The sequence below is a fragment of the Telopea speciosissima genome, chromosome 5 (assembly GCF_018873765.1).
Source record: "Telopea speciosissima isolate NSW1024214 ecotype Mountain lineage chromosome 5, Tspe_v1, whole genome shotgun sequence".
NCBI classification, from domain to species: Eukaryota; Viridiplantae; Streptophyta; class Magnoliopsida; order Proteales; family Proteaceae; genus Telopea; species Telopea speciosissima.
In genome coordinates, this window is record NC_057920.1 from 641,783 (window position 1) to 660,926 (window position 19,144).

Here is a 19,144-nt window from a genome sequence, read left to right on the forward strand (position 1 = left end):
AAAAACAATTTAAGGGATAATTTTCATCTACAACTGTGTAAGCCGTGCATGTGAGAGGGTGGGAGTTTCAAGGCATTAAATATGAATCTTACTCCTCTCAGGTTCCCTGCCTGATCAAGTTCATAGGTTCCTCTCATAGGGGATCAGAAATGATGACCTCACCCCCTACTCGAACACACTGCCTGGGTGGGGTGAGGTCGTCATTTCTGCCCTCCCCATTAGAGGAACCTATGAACCAGACCTGGCAGGGAACTTGAGAGGAAAAAAAAAATTTAAATATGGGTGGGAGTTTATGACTTTTCCAACTATTTGTGAGAGGGGACACGACCGTATATGAAATCTTTGGCCAACAATTTAATATTAAAAATGTTTATGACCACAAATCAAAATATTAAGTAGGTATGTTGTCAATTTTTTAGTCTGATATTTTTCAAATCTATATGTATAAAATTCGTACGGTCTGGTTTCATTTTTTTTGGCGAGCGTTTAAATTCATACCATACCAAATATTTTTTTTTGGTTATTCCCATCTTAATTGTCGATGTACCTATCCCCTACCAGCTACCGGGTCCCTACATCGCCAACGGTGTACTATTGAGACCCACCAAACTAGTGTTTAATACGTTGAATCACTCTTGATTCGGATTGGAGTCGACTTGACTCAATCTTAAGAAGCCCTAGAATCTGCATATTCTTTGTTGTCAATGAAAATAATGGAATCCACGACCCTTGAGAGCCCTATAAAGATGACAAACGAAGGTATTGCGAGTGTCTTCGCCTCTGAAGTTGATAAACACATCATAACTTGAAGAAGAAGAAGAAGAAGATCCAATCTGTTGGCGCTCCATGAAGATTAATTGCAGTAGAATTGAAGAACACTATTCGATCGCCTACGAATTAATTGGTTTATGCTGATTAAAAGGATAGGTGCATTAATGGAGGAATTGGTGGTTCTGTATCCTACTTCTTTAATTAGAGAGAGAGAGAGAAGGAAAGAAGTGGCGAACAGGTTTTTGGTATTGTGAGTTCAACTCCCACCGGTTAGTAAAAATTTATGGAGGACAGTTCACTTATCATCCTAGGGTTCACAAACCCCTTTTAGGTTTTAGTATGTTTCAAAATACACTCCCGATATCCATTCTTATCCTCTCCAGACCCTCGGTGAATGGGATCCTATTCATCATACGTGGAGGGGAAGCTCGGTCCATATTTTTCTGATGTTTCTATGCAAGAATCAGCCATGGGCATTTTCAGGGGGCATCTGTGAAAAACCTCCTTTTTTTTATAAAAAAATTGGTTGAAAGGTGATTCACCGATTGCTAAAACCCCACACCCAACGCCCAACGGCAAACCAAGGCGTTTTAATTAATTTCCCACTTCGGGGGGCAGTTGGCATTTATTCCGCTTCTTGTTGTCAATTTTGATTACTATGATGAGTGAGGTATAAGTTATTTACAAGCAGGCAGCATTTAAACTTTTGGATGGGGAGTTCAGCTTTTAGTCTTTTTAAGAGAGTCATTCATTCATCCATTCATCCATTCATCTAAGATAATGAGTTGAAGTGAAGTTTGTGAAATTCCAAAACCATGGCACCGTTGTTGGCACTGCAAGAAGACCTGAAGGAGCTGAGAGAAACCTTCCGTAGTGGAGCGACACGGACTGTGGCGTGGAGGAAGGCACAACTGCGATCTCTCGTCAAGCTCCTTAGAGAGCAGGAAGATCAAATCTTTGCAGTCCTCCATGAAGATCTCGGAAAGCATCGGGTCGAAGCATATCGAGATGAGGTGAGTACTTATAATTGATCTCCGGCATTAATTAATTTTCTTGATCTTCCATAGCTCCAAGTTCACACTAATTTAGTCTCTGGGAGATCAGTTTGGTTGTTCCATCTTCGTTCAGTAATGGCGTGACACCGACTTAGATCTGTATTGGCAGGAGATTTGTTAGAAAAAATAGATTTTTCTTTCGATCTCAATTCTCATGTATAAGAGGAATTTGTAAAGACACATATAGGTGACCTAGGAACCATGTGTTTTTTTTTTCCCCTCTGCGAGTGATAGGGGAGCTGTGGACTTGGGAGTAGGGTTGGGGGAGCGAGTAAGAACCGGAAAAAAAAATCATCTCTAAATCCCTAAAAGTACAGTGCGGTGCAGTTCAAGGTTGAGAATTCATAAGCGCGACATTCAACAGTGTCGGTGCTGAGGTGGAGAAGAAAAAAAAAAAAAAACTGACTTGATCAATATCGGACCATTGGATGTCGCATCAATCAGGTGTCAATCTCTCAACCTCAACTGCACCGCACTCGACGACCAAGGAATTAGAGAGGGAACCATGGTCTTAAGTATCGGTATCTAGACGCAACTTGGTCTCGGCCGTATCAGGCTTGATTGGACTGTTTTGCCCTTCAAAATACTGATTCTTTGGTTTTTTTAAGATCATTTTATCCTCTTCCGATATTGGTATCGGCCATGATCGACTCGATATCAATCATAAGGGCGTTTACATCAAATAGGAGCTTGATAGTATAGTGTATTGACCTCCATTGATTCCAATCTGAATGGGATCAGAATCGAAAGATTGAATTTTGGAAATCAGAATGAAGAAGAAGAAGCAAAAATTTCCATATATCCATGACTTGTTGGAATTTTTTTATTATTTAAAACACGTAAATAGATAGAGGTAAATTTCATTGATTTTCTACTGTTGAGTCCATGACTAATAGTCTAAAACTAAAGAAAAATGGAATAAAATAAGGATCCAAGAATAGGGTTTTTTCATTTTAATGAAAGATCTGAATCCTATTTGGGTCCATGATGCTAGATCCAAAGCTGACCCATGGGGTCATGTATATCGTTTGTGGTCAATTTCTTTCAATAATAGTTCTAATGTCCCACACACCACATAAACTTTAACAGACAAAACAATGGAAAGATCACACAGAAATATAGGCTTTGACCAATATGTAATAATTACGGGACCTAGAAACAGAATTAAAGAGAATTAGAGTTCCATGAGTTACTTGTGCATGAGAATCAATAGGGAGTGATTCCGGCACAGAGCACTATCAGTATACAAAAAAGAACATAAAACAATATTAACTCACACCTTGTAATACATGTTTGGCTCTGATACCAATATAAATGTTAGAGTCATATTTCACTTATAATTTGATTTTGACAGAAAAATGAGCTATCAAATTGGTCCCGATCAAATTGTAAAATAATGAGGAGATGGATGGCTATACAGCTCGTGTATATGAACATCTCACATTCTAGAAATAGGAAAAAATGTTTTGATGGGTGATACACTATATTGTATCCAATCAATTATTGGGTGACACATGACAGAGTGGGGGCCCTAGAAGCATATTCCTTCAAAGACTCCTACATCATAAGAGACAAGGAAAACGTAGAGGGACACGTCAACAAAGTTAGTTGAAAAGAATCCTGAGGTCGTTAAGAATGGAAACCACACTCTATGAATGGAAAGACTCCTAATGGCTAAAATTTAGGAGGGAATCACTCCTCCAAGGGGAATTCAAAGCTTAGAAGGACTCAATCATTCGAAAAAGAAGGAAAACACTCTCGAATGTCTTTGGCAAGGGAATCGTGGGGGAAACGTATATAAATAGAGGTCATAGTGCCATAAGAAAGGGATCAATCACTGAATCAATCAATAAAGATTTTTTGCAGAGTTCTTCGGGTCCAATACAATCTCTTATGTTGTAGGGAGGGAAACCTCACTTCTTTCTTTGCGCAACAATGGGTTACGAACCATACAACGGTTGGATCTCAAAAATCAAAACCGAACCGTATGAAAAATGAACTAAATAAAGTGTAATCCATATAAATCAAACCAAATTTAAACCATGCTAAACCCTGTATCATGCGTCTCTGTTGAGTTGTATGAAATTACATATTTTGGATTCTTTTGTTGAATTGTATAAAAAAAAATGAAAGATGACATTGTGAGACTCTATCTTCATGAGGTTGTAAATCTACTTTATTTGCTTCAACCAAAGTTTTATCAGGTTATTTCCACTTAAATCAATTTTGAATTGAATTAATGAGGCCATACACAAACCAAATGGAATCAAATAAAACCAATTAATTTGATTTGGTTTCGAGATTAAGATTATTAAATTTGATTTTGATTTTGATTTGTACATATTATATCCCCCAAACTGAATCAAAATCAAATAAAAAACCAGAACCGAACGTATTGACTCCATGTATGTTTCTTGTATAGGTGTTCTGATTTTTTTTCCTCTTTGTTTCTTCTTCTGTTTTTTTTTTTTTTTTTTATTTTTAACTTCTTCAGGTTGGAATCGTACTAAAATCTTTGACTTATTCTCTTAAGCATCTAGAGAAATGGGTGGCGCCCAAAAAGGTGAGTTAATCTTTTAATTTTTCCATTTATTATGTTTATTATTTCCTTTTTGTTTTGCATTTTTTATTGTTATGACTTTGTAGGGGGAAAAAATCTTCTCCAATTCTCTAAAAGTGCAATGTGGTGCAGTTTGGGACTGAAAACTCGACACTTGACAGGTGTGACATCTAATGAGCCCAGTTTGGAAAAAAAAAAAAAAACTCTTTAACCTTGGACCGTTGGATGTCGTGCCTATAGGTGTCAACCTCGAACTGCACCAAATTGTATGGTTCTTTTCAGGTATTCGGCTCTCCTCCGGCCGTGGTGGGAGCTGGAGGATCTAACCCAGCAAAAACAGGAGTGTTTGGATCATTTCACAAGTGGCCCCCCTAGAAATGACCAAAAGCTCCATGTTTTTACTGGGCTGGATCCTCCAGCTCCCGCCACGGTTGAAGGAAAGCCAGGTTCTTTTTTCCGCAATTTGGCTCTCCTCCAGCCGTGGAGGGAGCTGGATAGTCCAGCCCAACAAAACTAGGGGGGTTTGGTCATTACTCATTTCACATGTAGAACCCAAGTGGGTCCCACCTGTGAAATGACCAACCCCCCCCCCCCCCCACCCCTGTGTTTTGCTGGGCTGGACCATCCAGCTCCCGCCATGGTCAGAGCCCTTTCTCAAATTTCTTGGGTTAATGGCATTTTATGTGAATGGGACAGGTTCAACTTCCATTGGTTTTCTTTCCGGCAATGGGTGAAGTGGTGCCTGAACCTCTTGGGCTTGTTCTCATTTTCTCCTCCTGGAATTACCCCATCGGTGAGTTGTTACTTCGGCTTTTCCCTGTTCAAGAGCTCAATAGTAACGGAAGTTCATGCTCGTAAGGTGTTTGTTGGCAGGACTGTCACTGGAACCATTGATAGGAGCCATATCCGCTGGGTGTACAGCAGTTATAAAGCCTTCGGAGCATGCTCCTGCAACCTCTTCTTTTCTGGCAAAAGCCATCTCAAGATATATGGACACTAAAGCCATTAAGGTCATTGAAGGAGGAGTGTCCGTATCAGAGCATCTCTTACAAGAGAAATGGGACAAGATATTCTTCACTGGTAACCCACATATCACTTCAAGACTTCGTTTTTATTTGCTGGAATAACTCAGCCACTCCTTTTTCGTCGATTATCTCCCTTTATTGTATATAATCTATAAAGCTTTCTACTTGAATATATGGTTCTGCTACTGATTAACACCATTACCCATTCACATCCAGGGAGTGCACAAGTCGGACGCGTAATAATGTCTGCAGCTGCTAAGCATCTGACACCCGTTACTCTAGAGTTGGGTGGGAAATGCCCCACTGTCCTCGATTCCCGATTGAGCTCCTCGGACAGAGAGGTTAATATTTTTCTGTAATGTTGTTTTGAATTCCATGATTACTCTGTTTTAATCTCTGTTTTTCTTTAATCATATGCTATCTGGTCTGGAAAGAATCATTTTGATGATCAAATAAAAGTAAACACACAGTTAATGCAGAATGTTCATGAATAAGGGAGGGCTATCCAATCTAACCAAGTTTTCTTATGGAATAAATACCAAAATGAGAATGGTAGAGATTATCTTACTTCTTCTTGTTTTTATGTTTTCTTTAAGATGGCTGTTAAAAGAATATCATCAGGGAAGTGGGGATGCTGCAATAGCCAAGCATGTTTGGCTGTGGATTATCTACTTGTGGAGGAGAAGTTGGCATCGACTCTGGTTTTTAACTAATAAGCCCACTCTTTTCTCTTATTTGCAGTATGTGATTTGATTTTCGTGGCTAGTTATAGAAAGTTCACATTTTGACATATTCCTCTCAATCTCTTTGTTTATTTTCCCTCTTAGATTGATTTATTGAAGAAGTCAATCAAGAGACTCTTTGGTGAAAAAATAGTAGAAACAAGGGCCAGTGGGAAGATTGTCAACAAACACCATTTTAAGAGACTGTGTAGGCTTCTTGAAGACCCAGGAGTTTCAAAATCAATTGTCCATGGTGGTTCAGTAGATGAAGACAAACTGTAATTCCATAATCCCCTTTCTCTTTTTTTTTTTTTTGCATCTAGTAGTTATAGTTATAGGCAAGGTTAATAACTATTAGATGGTTGGGATACTTGAACCATTCATGGTGGTTCAGTAGATAATTGGTGAGAATGTAATTCCCTAGTGTTCTTCATGGTATCTAGAAAACAATAATTGACAATCCTCTGAATATGTGCAGCTTTTTTAATGTTCAATGCTTGATTGGTACCACTCTGAAAATGATATATATATTATGAATCCACCAATGTAATCTTTCTCTAATCACCCTGTGATCTTTGTTCTAGGTTTATTGAGCCAACGATCTTGCTGGATCCCCCACTAGCATCTGAGCTCATGACGGAAGAAATCTTCGGCCCATTACTTCCAATAATCACAGTTTGAAATCTTTAACCTTGCAATCTTCTTGCATAGTTTTCAAATTTGGCATTTGTTGAAGAAGTGATTGAAGAAAGTCTCATAATTTTCCTTTCTCCAGTTGAAGAATATTGAGGAAAGCATTGAATTTATACATTCAAAGCCAAAACCTCTTGCAATCTATGTCTTCACCAAGGATGAAATGCTGAAGAGACGGGTTTTGTCAGAAACATCGTCTGGAAGTGTCATATTTAACGATGTCCTAATTCATGTATTGCACCATTTACAACCATGCATAGTAGTTGGAATTCCTTTTAATCTAAATTATGTCATCTACTTGCAGTTACAGAAATTATTTTTGAGGCTGATCTGGGTACTAATGCATAGGTTTGTTCTACTTGCAGTACGTGTCTGCTGAATTACCATTTGGTGGTGTTGGTAAGAGTGGTATAGGAAGTTACCATGGGAAGTTCTCTTTTGACACATTCAGCCATGAAAAGGCTGTTCTGCGCAGATACTTCTTCCTGGAACCACAGGCTCGATACCCTCCCTGGAATGATTACAAGCTTAAATTTATCAGGTTGCTTTATCGTTTTGATTATTTTGGGCTGCTGCTTCTGTGGATGGGGTTGAAGAGATGATTATCAAAATCCTTCCAGCCAGTTGTTAGAATACTTAAGAGGCCCTTACTCCTGTAACTAATAAAAACTGATCACTCTTTGACCAAGAAAGGTGAACAGATTAGATGATTCCAGCTACTATTAAAAGGGTTATGTAGGATAGTTGTTGTTCAGAGGCCAAACATTTACATCGTTCAGTATTGGATGTATTTCTATGTATAAGAAGTATATCTGCTCTTAAAGTTCTTTTTGTTCTTAGGTGAACTCTTAACTTTCAAGTCTGTGATTTCCCTCCACCTTAACTTTCAAGTCTGTGAAAGTAGGAATGTCAGAAACATAAAAAAACAGATTCCAGTCCCTTCTCGGAATCTCGGGAGAGCCAAATTTTGATCAGGTAACCTGATGGGTGAAGATGGTTTAAGAATTTGGAGTTTCATCCTTTCACTGAATCTAAACCTGAGCTTTGTGTTTGTTTATTTTGGGTCTCCACAAGGATTTAAAACTTGGAATCGGGTTGAATCAATTCCAGTCAATTCCAATTTGGAGCGAATTGGAATTGGTCCCAAAAACCCTAGAATTGACTTCTCAAATAAAAAACCCAGAGATTTGATCACAAAGACCCTAGAATCGACTTATCTGAAATGGTTGGAATCGGGATTGGTCACAACCAATTCAACTGATCCAATTCTGATTTTTGAAACCATGGGTTTTGGCCATGTTGATCTGTCGATCTGGCATGCCTCTCCCCACACTCTTTCATCCAATACAAGGGGAGGGGGATAAATAGGGATTCATTTGATCAGGTGGAGTTTTGTGGCAAAGTATGGTTAGGGTTCATCTATATAAATTTTCAGATTGAAGGGAAAACGTGGTCATTACCTAGTCTTGGTCTCGTTTATGCAAGGTTATGAGAGGGGTGAGTTTAGAGTTGGTATTACTATTTGACATTTTTGTGCAAAATTGTAGCCTTCAAAACTTGAAAAATGCTTATATATTGATGATTATAGAGAAAATTACATGATTAGCTACTTTTGGGTTTTCATTTACAAAACTGTCCACCCTATGTTTGAGTTAACAAAAATAGACAAAAACAAGTTAAGGTTTACAAAACTGGACAAAATAGTGTCTCTCCCTCCCACACTTACTTTTGTAGATATTTTTACCCCTGTCATTGCCTTCTCGCCCAGGTATCCTTCGTTTCCTGCAACCTACCCTTGTCCCAACCACCGCCATTCTCTGCTACCCCAAGTAACAAAGGAAAAAAAAAAAAGAGATTTTTTCAGAGGGAAACTGCCGAGGAAGGAAGGAGAGTCACTATTTTGTCTAGTTTTGTCAAACTAAACTTGTTTTTGTCTATTTTTGTTAACTCAAACATAGGGTGGACAGTTTTGTAAATGAAAACCCAAAAGTAACTAATCAGGTAATTTTCCCATGATTATATGATTGATTTTGACTTTCAAATTTTACAATTGATCAACATATTTCACCCCTATCCTAGTACTGTCACATCACTTCATAATATAGCAAATGTAAGTGCACCATAGAAGAAGGTCTTTGTAAGTGAGCCATGGTAAGGACTTCGGTTAAAATGTGGGTAAGAAATTGTTATTTGATCGTGTAGCACTTGCATCAGTGTGGTAGCCAATAAAAACATGCATGAGAGTATTTGATTGAATGAGATTTTTTAGTTCATTAAGAACTAAATCGTAATTTCGCATGATCCTATCTAGGTGCAGGAACCATGCGAGTGTTAGCAATCTTTTTTTCTTTAAAAAAAAAAAAAATTTTATTTGCAAGTTTTATTGAAAATCCACCCTTAGAGTGTGTTGCAAGTATGGTATAAGTACTGGTATCGTATTGCCATATCAGCCCACATACATATTGCCATTGCCGAAGATCGATACCGATACTTATCTGTGGTATCTATTGAGAGTAAAATAGTCCAAAATTTAGCTTTTATCCAAATTTAAGGGCAGAATGGTCAATTCAGAATAAGGGAATCAAATCAATTTCGATCTGAATCGATCAGAATCTGATCGAAATTGGGATCGGTCATAGCCGATTCCACTGATCTGATTCGAATTCTTGGAACATTGGATTATCCACGATCCCGCGACTCGCGAGTCGTGAGTCGTGAGTCGTGACGGAAATGGGGAAGGAAAAAGCCCCATGTAATACAGAATAAAAAACCGCAAATTCTAGAGCTCAGGTTATTTATTCGTCACACGCTGACCTTTCTTCACCGATCAAAAGCTTTGATCCGTGACAGATTCGTTGGAAGGTTAGCCGTCCGAGAGATGCTGAAGAGCCGGTGATGAGAAGTCCAAGCCTGAGCGTGAAAAGGGTGACTTTGCGAGGAATTCATAGCTTCAGCAATCGTAGGGCTTGCTTTCTTCCTAATCCTCCGCGTATATATCTTGAACATAAAAATCGACATCATCTTCCTGAACTTAATCTTGCTCGGCAGGCAACGGCATCAGGGATGGCCGATGATGCGAAGAAGAAGCAACAGCAACAGGATCCGTTGATTGGGAAGATAGAGGAGGAAGACAAGGCGAAAGAGGTAGTATTAGAGGTACCATCTCCGCCTCCTCCTCCGCCGCCGGAGAAACCATTGCCTGGGGACTGTTGCGGCAGTGGATGCGTTCGTTGCGTGTGGGACATCTATTACGAAGAGCTTGAAGACTACAACAATCTTTATGGAAAAGCTCCCCAATCCAAATAAGAAAATCAATCAATTTTTAAAACCAAATCGAATCCACCCTCTTTGCGGATTCGATTAGTGGTTCTTATCCCTTCGTTTCCTGATTTCCTACTGTATTTCTGTGGGAAAACCTGGATTTTCTCCGATTTCTCTTGTATTTCTTTGGGGAAAAAAATTTATTGTGTTGTTAAAAGAGTAATGGGTATGAATTCTTAAGAATCCTCTTTGTGTATTAAAATCTGTTCTGCAAACATTATATTGGTGTTTCCGGGTCTAATTCATTCTTATCCTTGAATTCTTTCTGATCCCTTTGCATCCATTTTGAGGGGATAGATAAGATTGGAGTGATTCTACCCACCAAAAAAAACAAGATTGGAGTGATTCCTTGACAATCATTTCAGGGTTTCAAGAATGGGCCGATTCGTTTCAACCGATTCAGACTCGTCCGACTTATATGTATGGATTCTAAGGTTAGGGCATTAGAAGCATCAATTCCCAACTGATTCAAGACGATTCCAATCCACTGATCCTGAGTCCAAACTCATCCAATGTTGCATATTTTAGGACCTGAGTCAGGGTCGTGCCCAACTAAGGGGACTCAAAGTTGGGGTCAAATTTTAAAAAGCCAGACTGAACCCAACCCAACTCCATCATGACCCACAGTGAAGGAATACATACTTCGCCGTAGGTGAAGGAAAATCGCCCCGTGTAATAAATTCAAAATGCTTTTAAATTTGATAAATAAACGTTGCTAAGTGAAGTTATTTTATATTTTGGATTTTTTTTATTGATACTTTTACCCTTAAAAAGTGTCAAATAATTTGTTACCTTATTTTTTGTCGTTTTAGTATAACACATTTTTTTTCAATAACTGTAAATCCATACACTTTCAACAAAATTTTGAAAAGCCTTTTCTACCCTTAGTTTTAAGAACTTTTAGAAATAAATTAAAAGAGGATTAAAAGAGGGTGTCAAGTTCTAAATACACCCATATATGGGTGACATTTAGACAGTCCTTTTATATTTTACTTAAATGCAAGGAACTTGATTGAAAGATAAAGAAAAAATTTGTCATTGAATTTAAAACATTTTTTTTCTGGTTTGTGGCCATTTTCGTCCTTCCAACCATGCTTTCTTGATTGCTCAAGGAGTACATTTGAAAAGAACCGTAGCAATGTAGAACATACCATTGACAAACAATCTCAAGCCGGATCGGATATTCAAGTCAATTCAACTCAGCTTTATCCCAATTAAAAGGGGTCGGTTACATGGATTATTTGTTTCCAATCAACTCTATTCCAAACGGTACTTGTTATTAGTCCTAAGCTATGCAAGTTTTTTCTCACTTCTCTTAGAGTCAGTTTAGACATTCCTTGGTTTTTTTAGTTCCTTCAGTCTGAATCATATTACCCTTCCGTATTAGAGCATTCAAGGGTCTCCCTTCCACATGTCCATGCCACTTCAAATGATTCTGTCGCAATTAATCATGTATCAGAGCTACTTCTAAATTGGCTCTAATTATTTCATTCTTTATTAAGGAGATTGAGGTTTCATCCACGACCGTGCACTATGCTTGGTTGTGCTTTCAACCGTTGGATGGGCATGACTGTGTAATGTACACAGTCCCTCACCCCATCCAACAGTGGAAGGCACGATCCTGTGTCATCCACGGCCGTGCACAAAACCTTTTGCCTTCTTTTTTTAGTTTTTATCACTCATCCATCTCACATCATCACTACCCTACATCCGGCTCTATACCTCATTATTGGTCGTGTAAATGTCTTATAAAATTTTCCACCCATTAAGCTGGGTTGAATGCTTACAAAAGACAACCTCAAAATTGGATTTGGACAATAGGACAGTCTCTACAGTTCACATGGATTAAGATTCGAGAATGTCAAAATGATTTTTTTCGAAGGACCACAACTATTCAAATTTGCAACTTACGTATAATCAAGTGATGCCCTTGGAAAGATTAAAATCGTTGAAGCAACAATGATCAACACCAAGTAAATTCAATTCGACGTGTAAACATCTTTCAGAATTAATGTTAATGCAATGGAGAGAAAAAAATTACATTTTAAGAGTAAGTTTTCGTTCACCTGTGTAGTAGAGGAATCTTTGTTTCCATTGGTGATGTGATCATGTGATTGCAATTCAATGTATGCTTAGAAGCTATGTTTGCTAGTTTCACTAAACTTCAGGAGGAATCAGATTGCAAGGTCATCGACTATATCCATGATCAGAACCGAATTCCACTATATGAATTTTCTACCATTATTTAAGATATCAGGAGACTATTCTCTTATGTTGATTTCATATCATTTCATTGTATTCCATGGGTTACGAACAATATTTCAGATGCCATGACTGGGAAGACCCTGTTTATTATGTGTATGATAGATTGAGCAAATTCCATTATGTGGCTTGATCTTTGTGAATCTTAAACTTTAGGCTGTACCATGGTTCGTAATCTCAGATCAGATCGACCAATATTGGCTGGATCGGATTGGCATCGGTCAAGGCCGATCCCAAGATTTGATTGATACGGAAAGGTTTGACTGGATCGTTCCTTGGATTGGCCAATCCGATCCAATTGAATATATTTTTTTTCTTTTTTTCAAAGTTTTCAAGTTTTTTTTATTTATATTATCTAGATCGATATTGATCGATCCGATCCAGATAATATCGGCCGATCCAATCCCGAGATCAAAACATCCACTAACTTTGTCCGATACATGACCTGATCTATAAAAAAATGATTTTGGGGGGTTTTTTGACTGATCCAACCCCGATCCAAAAAGATTTTGGCAATGACCGATACCGAGTCCGATACCTGGATTTTGAACCTTGGGCTGTACACATGCTATCCTTCAATGAATCCTTTTACCATAAACAAGATGTTGATCATGTGATTGTACTCCAACCTTTATTGATAAAGTTAGAATCCCATCCGTTGGTACTGATGGGATGGATATACAGATTCCTCTTTTCCACTTATGAAATTCGGTCCAATAATTTGATTCATATGCATCTCACATATATCTACTGGAATTGTCGGACCTGATATCCTGATATCGATACATCACCAATATGGATAACCGATACAGTAAAAAACGGGAAATTAGATTTCGAATCGAAACGATATATCAATATCACTATCTGCCAAGATCAACACAGTATACAAATAACTAAAAACACAGCTCCACTCTACTAGTTGTTGTTTTTTTTTGGTTGAAAATGCTCTACTAGTTGTTTTACAATCATGGTTTGAGGTATCGATATCGTATCATCCGTATTGAGCAATATGGGGCGATTTGTAATGATTTTGCTAGTCATCAATTCCAATACCATGCCGATACCACGGTGATATAGTACAGGCAAGGGGTAAAATAATCAAGAAACCTAATTTTTAAGGGAAATCAGGGGCAGATTAATGTGTTCGACATGATCGATTATATTGATACTATATCGATATCATATCGATTATGCAGATGAACGATACCCGATCCAATACTATGGACTAAAACCATGTGTACAACTATAACTGTACATGAGAAAGAGATTAAACTCCAGCCGAGACTCGGTTATTTTGCATTTTTTATGCCCTTTCCCTCGCTACCTCTATATTCTCTCTCTCAGACACAGCACAGCGCAGCAAGCACGTTTACAGACACTGGTAGCCAGATCTGCGAGGGTACACCTCGCTCTCTAATTTGTTTGTCTTCTCAAGACCCGATCTCTGCGCTTCTAACCTACACCCTCTGCTTATCCTACGCTCCCCCTTCTCGTCACTGACCTCTGATTTCCTTCCTCTACTGCTGTTGATGGTGGCGATTCGGAGACAGTGATGGATTCCGCTTGATCTGGACTTGTTCTTCTTAGATCTGAGGTGAAATTTCGTCTCTCCCTCTCAAGATCTCTCATGTTATCGAGAAATTTTCTCTTTTGAGATCTATTTCTGTTTCGTTCTCCTAGTCATCTGGATAGTTGCCCTAAATTGTTTGCCCCAAAACTGTATTGATCGATAGTTTGAATTCGTATCAATCTATTGACGGATTGGAGAACGTGTTAATTGTGACGCTGAAAGCTGTGATTCTATTTGCTTTCTGTTCTTGTACGTTATTAGGGTTTTTGACACTTGATTGGGGACGATGCTGACTAAATTCGAGACCAAGAGTAATCGGGTGAAGGGCCTGAGTTTTCATACTAAGAGGCCATGGATACTTGCGAGTCTTCACAGTGGTGTGATCCAGCTTTGGGATTACAGGATGGGGACTCTTATCGACAAATTCGACGAGCATGATGGGCCCGTTCGTGGTGTCCATTTCCATACATCTCAGCCGCTGTTCGTCTCCGGAGGTATGAAACTCTGCCAATGCTTGAACAGCTCGGTCTTATTTGATAAGCAATGTTACACAGTTCTTCATGGATGCATGCTGTAGGAGCCATTTTCTCTCCGTTATGTTATTCCAATACAATTTTGTGTCATAATTTGATCCAGTTCATACTCGGATCGTGTATAACTTTTGTGCTTTCTGCCTCATAGCATTTGTTGGCCTACTTACTGGTTTTGTATGCTAGGAATAGATCCAGTCAATAAATGTGTTTTCTTGCCCTTCATTGTAGTGCTTGGTTCTCCCCCATCCCCTTTGGCACCATTTCAGTTGACAACTTGTTTGTTGATAAATGACTTTGACAATCAGAACACTTACTGACACACAATGTCTGTCAAATATATGGTTTTGGTTACTCATACTGATTGATTTTAGTGCCTACCTGTCTTTTTGATATTATTCATGTCCCATATGGCCATATGTTATTAGAAGAGTTCTGGTGGCACGTTTTCTTGCTTTATGGAGAACATTGGCTTTTGCAGGAGATGATTACAAGATCAAAGTGTGGAATTACAAGATGCACAGATGTCTGTTTACTCTTCTTGGGCATTTGGATTACATTCGTACTGTTCAATTTCACAATGAGTACCCATGGATTGTTAGTTCAAGTGATGATCAGACTATCAGAATATGGAACTGGCAATCTCGTACTTGTATATCTGTCTTAACTGGCCACAACCATTATGTCATGTGTGCCTCCTTCCATCCTAAAGAAGATCTCGTTGTCTCTGCCTCCTTGGATCAGACAGTTCGTGTTTGGGATATTGGTGCTTTGAGGAAGAAGACAGTGTCCCCTGCAGATGACATCCTGCGGCTGAGTCAGATGAACACAGATTTGTTTGGTGGTGTTGATGCTGTTGTCAAGTATGTCTTGGAAGGGCATGATCGGGGAGTCAACTGGGCTTCGTTCCATCCTACCCTGCCTTTGATTGTGTCTGGAGCAGATGACCGCCAATTGAAACTCTGGCGCATGAATGGTAATAATGTGAAACTATGTTGTCTAATTTTCCTTATAGTTTCCATTTTCACCTTTTGTTTCTGTCTTTTTGTTCTTCTGTCTATAACATTATTGAATGATGCCATTAAGGCTGACTTACTCTTTGTCTTCAGATACGAAAGCTTGGGAAGTAGACACATTGAGAGGACACATGAATAATGTGTCATGTGTGATGTTTCATGCTAGGCAGGACATTATTGTTTCCAATTCAGAGGACAAAAGTATTCGTGTGTGGGATGTGACAAAGAGGACTGGTGTTCAGACATTCCGAAGGGAGCATGATCGGTTCTGGATCCTTGCGGCTCATCCGGAAATGAACCTTCTGGCAGCTGGTCATGATAGTGGTATGATAGTTTTCAAGTTAGAAAGAGAAAGACCTGCTTTTTCCTTGAGTGGTGATTCTCTGTACTACGTTAAAGACCGTTTCCTTCGGTATTATGAGTTTTCAACTCAGAAGGACATTCAAGTGATCCCAATTCGACGCCCTGGTTCAACCAGCCTGAACCAAGGACCTAGGACAATGTCGTATAGCCCTACGGAAAATGTTGTCTTGATCTGCTCAGATGTTGATGGGGGTTCCTATGAACTTTATGTTGTACCCAAAGACAGTGTTGGCAGGGGTGATACTGTGCAAGAAGCGAGAAGAGGAGTTGGAGGATCAGCTGTTTTTGTGGCTCGGAACAGGTTTGCTGTTCTTGACAAAAGCAACAATCAAGTGTTGGTGAAGAACCTTAAAAATGAGGTTGTGAAGAAGAGTGTACTTCCTATTGCTGCCGATGCAATATTCTATGCTGGAACAGGCAATTTGCTTTGCAGGGCGGACGATAGAGTGGTCATCTTTGATCTCCAACAGAGAATTGTTCTTGGTGATCTCCAGACCCCTTTTGTTAAATATGTTGTTTGGTCAAATGACATGGAGAGTGTTGCATTGTTGAGCAAACATTCAATAATCATTGCAAGTAAGAAACTTGTGCACCGTTGCACCCTTCATGAGACAATCCGTGTGAAAAGTGGAGCTTGGGATGACAACGGTGTCTTCCTATATACAACACTGAATCATATCAAGTATTGCCTTCCTAACGGTGACAGTGGAATTATCAAAACCCTTGATGTTCCAATATACATTACAAAGGTTTCTGGTAATACCATTTATTGCTTGGATCGGGATGGAAAGAATCGTGCAATAACTATAGATGCAACTGAGTACATATTTAAGCTCTCACTCTTAAGGAAAAGATATGATCAGGTTATGAGCATGATTAGGAACTCACAGCTGTGTGGGCAGGCCATGATTGCGTATCTGCAACGGAAAGGTTTCCCAGAAGTTGCCCTCCATTTTGTGAAAGATGAGAGGACACGGTTCAATCTGGCTCTGGAGAGTGGAAATATCCAGATTGCTGTTGCTTCTGCCAAGGAAATCGATGAGAAAGATCATTGGTATAGGTTGGGGGTTGAGGCACTTCGTCAGGGTAATGCAAGCATTGTGGAATATGCTTACCAGAGGACAAAAAACTTTGAGAGGCTATCCTTCCTGTATCTGATAACAGGGAATTTGGATAAGCTGTCTAAAATGCTGAGGATTGCTGAAATCAAGAACGATGTGATGGGTCAATTCCACAATGCCCTTTATCTGGGTGACATCAGGGAGCGTGTCAAGATCTTGGAGAATGCTGGCCATTTGCCTCTCGCTTATGTTACGGCGGCTGTTCATGGTCTCCAGGATGTTACTGAGCGGCTTGCTGCTGAGCTGGGGGATAATGTTCCTACTTTGCCAGAGGGTAAAGTACCATCCCTTCTGATGCCCCCTTCACCTGTTCTTTGTGGTGGAGATTGGCCATTGTTGAGAGTTATGAAAGGCATTTTTGAGGGTGGATTAGACAATGTAGGCAGGAGTGCCCAAGAGGAAGATGATGAGACTGCTGATGCTGATTGGGGTGAGGATTTGGATATTGTTGACGTGGATGGCATGCAGAATGGAGACGTTGGCATAGCGGATGAGGATGGGGAAGTAGCACATGAAGAAAATGATGAGGAAGGAGGATGGGACCTTGAGGATCTGGAACTGCCACCTGAAGTTGATAGCCCTCAAACTGCCACTAGTGCCCGTTCTATGGTGTTTGTTGCGCCAACTCCTGGCATGTCAGTTAGTCAGATTTGGACCCAGAGATCGTCTCTTGCTGGTGAACAAGCAGCAGCTGGGAATTTTGATACTGCCATGCGCTTGCTAAGCCGGCAACTGGGTATAAAGAACTTTGCTCCTTTGAAGCCACTGTTTATTGATCTACACACAGGTAGCCATAGCTACCTACGTATTTTCCCTCCAGCTCCTGTGAATCCACTGGCGCTTGAGAGAGGATGGAGTGAGTCAGGTAGCCCCAATGTGAGGGGCCCACCAGCCCTTGTTTACAATTTCTCTCAGTTGGAAGAGAAGCTTAAAGCAGGTTACAAGGCCACAACAAGTGCGAAGTTTACAGAGGCTTTGAGGCTTTTCCTTAGTGTACTTCATACCATTCCTTTGATTGTGGTTGAATCAAGGAGGGAAGTTGATGAAGTTAAGGAGTTGATAATCATAGCAAAAGAGTATGTGCTGGGCTTGAAAATGGAGCTCAAGAGGAGGGAAATAAGAGACAATCCAGTAAGACTGCTGGAGCTTGCAGCCTACTTCACCCACTGCAACCTGCAGATGCCACACTTGAGACTGGCATTGTTGAATGCCATGACTGTTTGCTACAAGGCAGGGAACCTTAGCACAGCCGCTAACTTTGCAAGGCGGCTGTTAGAGACCAACCCTACCATTGAGAGCCAAGCAAAGACAGCGAGACAAGTCCTCCAGGCTGCAGAAAAGAACATGAAAGATGTGAGCCAGCTCAACTATGACTTCAGAAACCCATTTGTGGTTTGTGGGGCGACTCATGTACCAATCTACCGTGGTCAGAAGGATGTGTCATGCCCATATTGCAGCTCTAGGTTTGTGCCAGCTCAGGAAGGACAGCTCTGTACCGTATGTGATCTTGCAGTGGTTGGAGCAGATGCATCTGGTCTGCTTTGTTCACCTTCTCAGATAAGATGATTGAGCCGCCAAGTTGAGGAGTCTTTTAAAATTTCTCCAGCTGCTTGAAGCACCGTTAGGTTGGTTGGTTTTGTTTCTGTGAGAGCCAAGGTAGGAACATTGAAACAGAAGAGTCCAGTTTCATTGGAATTGTTTGGTTTTTCTTCTTGCCCTTTTGTTTTTGTTTTTTTTTTTTTTTTCTATTAGTTTTTTAAATTTGATGATTATAATCTTACTGTAATAAACTTAAGAATTTTGATTTGATAGTTCTTTATGGACGAGAATAGCTAATGGCCTTTGTTAAATTCAGTGATAATGGCAGGCAAGATGACTGAGTTTTTGGTGTGGAGACTGAGATTGGGCAATTCACTTTTAGTGATCGATTGGGTAATTGTCGTCTCAATTGGTTGGTGATGGTAGATGCTATCATGCTAACCTTACCTTACCGACCGTACATTCTCTCTTGGTTATTATTAAATGAAATTCCTTAGGGTTCCGTTTGGTTGAAGGGGAATTAAAGGGAAGGGGTGGGAAAAATTTTAAACCTACAAAAGTAACTTTTGTAATCATTACATTATCTGACTGTATAA

The 19,144-nt window shown here is 39.7% G+C and overlaps 2 protein-coding genes across 3 annotated transcripts; both read left to right on the forward strand.

Annotated features, from left to right (window-relative positions):
• Positions 1-1,551: 1,551 nt before the first annotated feature.
• LOC122661917 (aldehyde dehydrogenase family 3 member F1-like) lies at positions 1,552-7,602 on the forward strand. The gene is made up of 10 exons (XM_043857429.1): positions 1,552-1,784; positions 4,321-4,389; positions 5,083-5,179; positions 5,260-5,466; positions 5,628-5,752; positions 6,008-6,112; positions 6,239-6,411; positions 6,718-6,808; positions 6,909-7,058; positions 7,192-7,602. The coding sequence occupies exons 1-10, from the start codon at positions 1,587-1,589 to the stop codon at positions 7,426-7,428; spliced, it is 1,452 nt and encodes a 483-aa protein (XP_043713364.1). The 5' UTR covers positions 1,552-1,586; the 3' UTR covers positions 7,429-7,602.
• A 6,076-nt stretch (positions 7,603-13,678) lies between these two features.
• LOC122662615 (coatomer subunit alpha-1) lies at positions 13,679-18,863 on the forward strand. Of its 2 annotated transcripts, XM_043858299.1 has the most exons (4): positions 13,679-14,003; positions 14,241-14,473; positions 14,991-15,485; positions 15,619-18,863. In XM_043858299.1, exons 2-4 carry the CDS (start codon positions 14,266-14,268, stop codon positions 18,573-18,575), a joined length of 3,660 nt encoding a protein of 1,219 aa, XP_043714234.1. In that variant the 5' UTR covers positions 13,679-14,003; positions 14,241-14,265; the 3' UTR covers positions 18,576-18,863. The 2 variants fall into 2 exon arrangements, with proteins under 2 accessions (XP_043714234.1, XP_043714233.1); XM_043858298.1 differs by having other exon boundaries at positions 13,679-14,473.
• Positions 18,864-19,144: the final 281 nt, after the last annotated feature.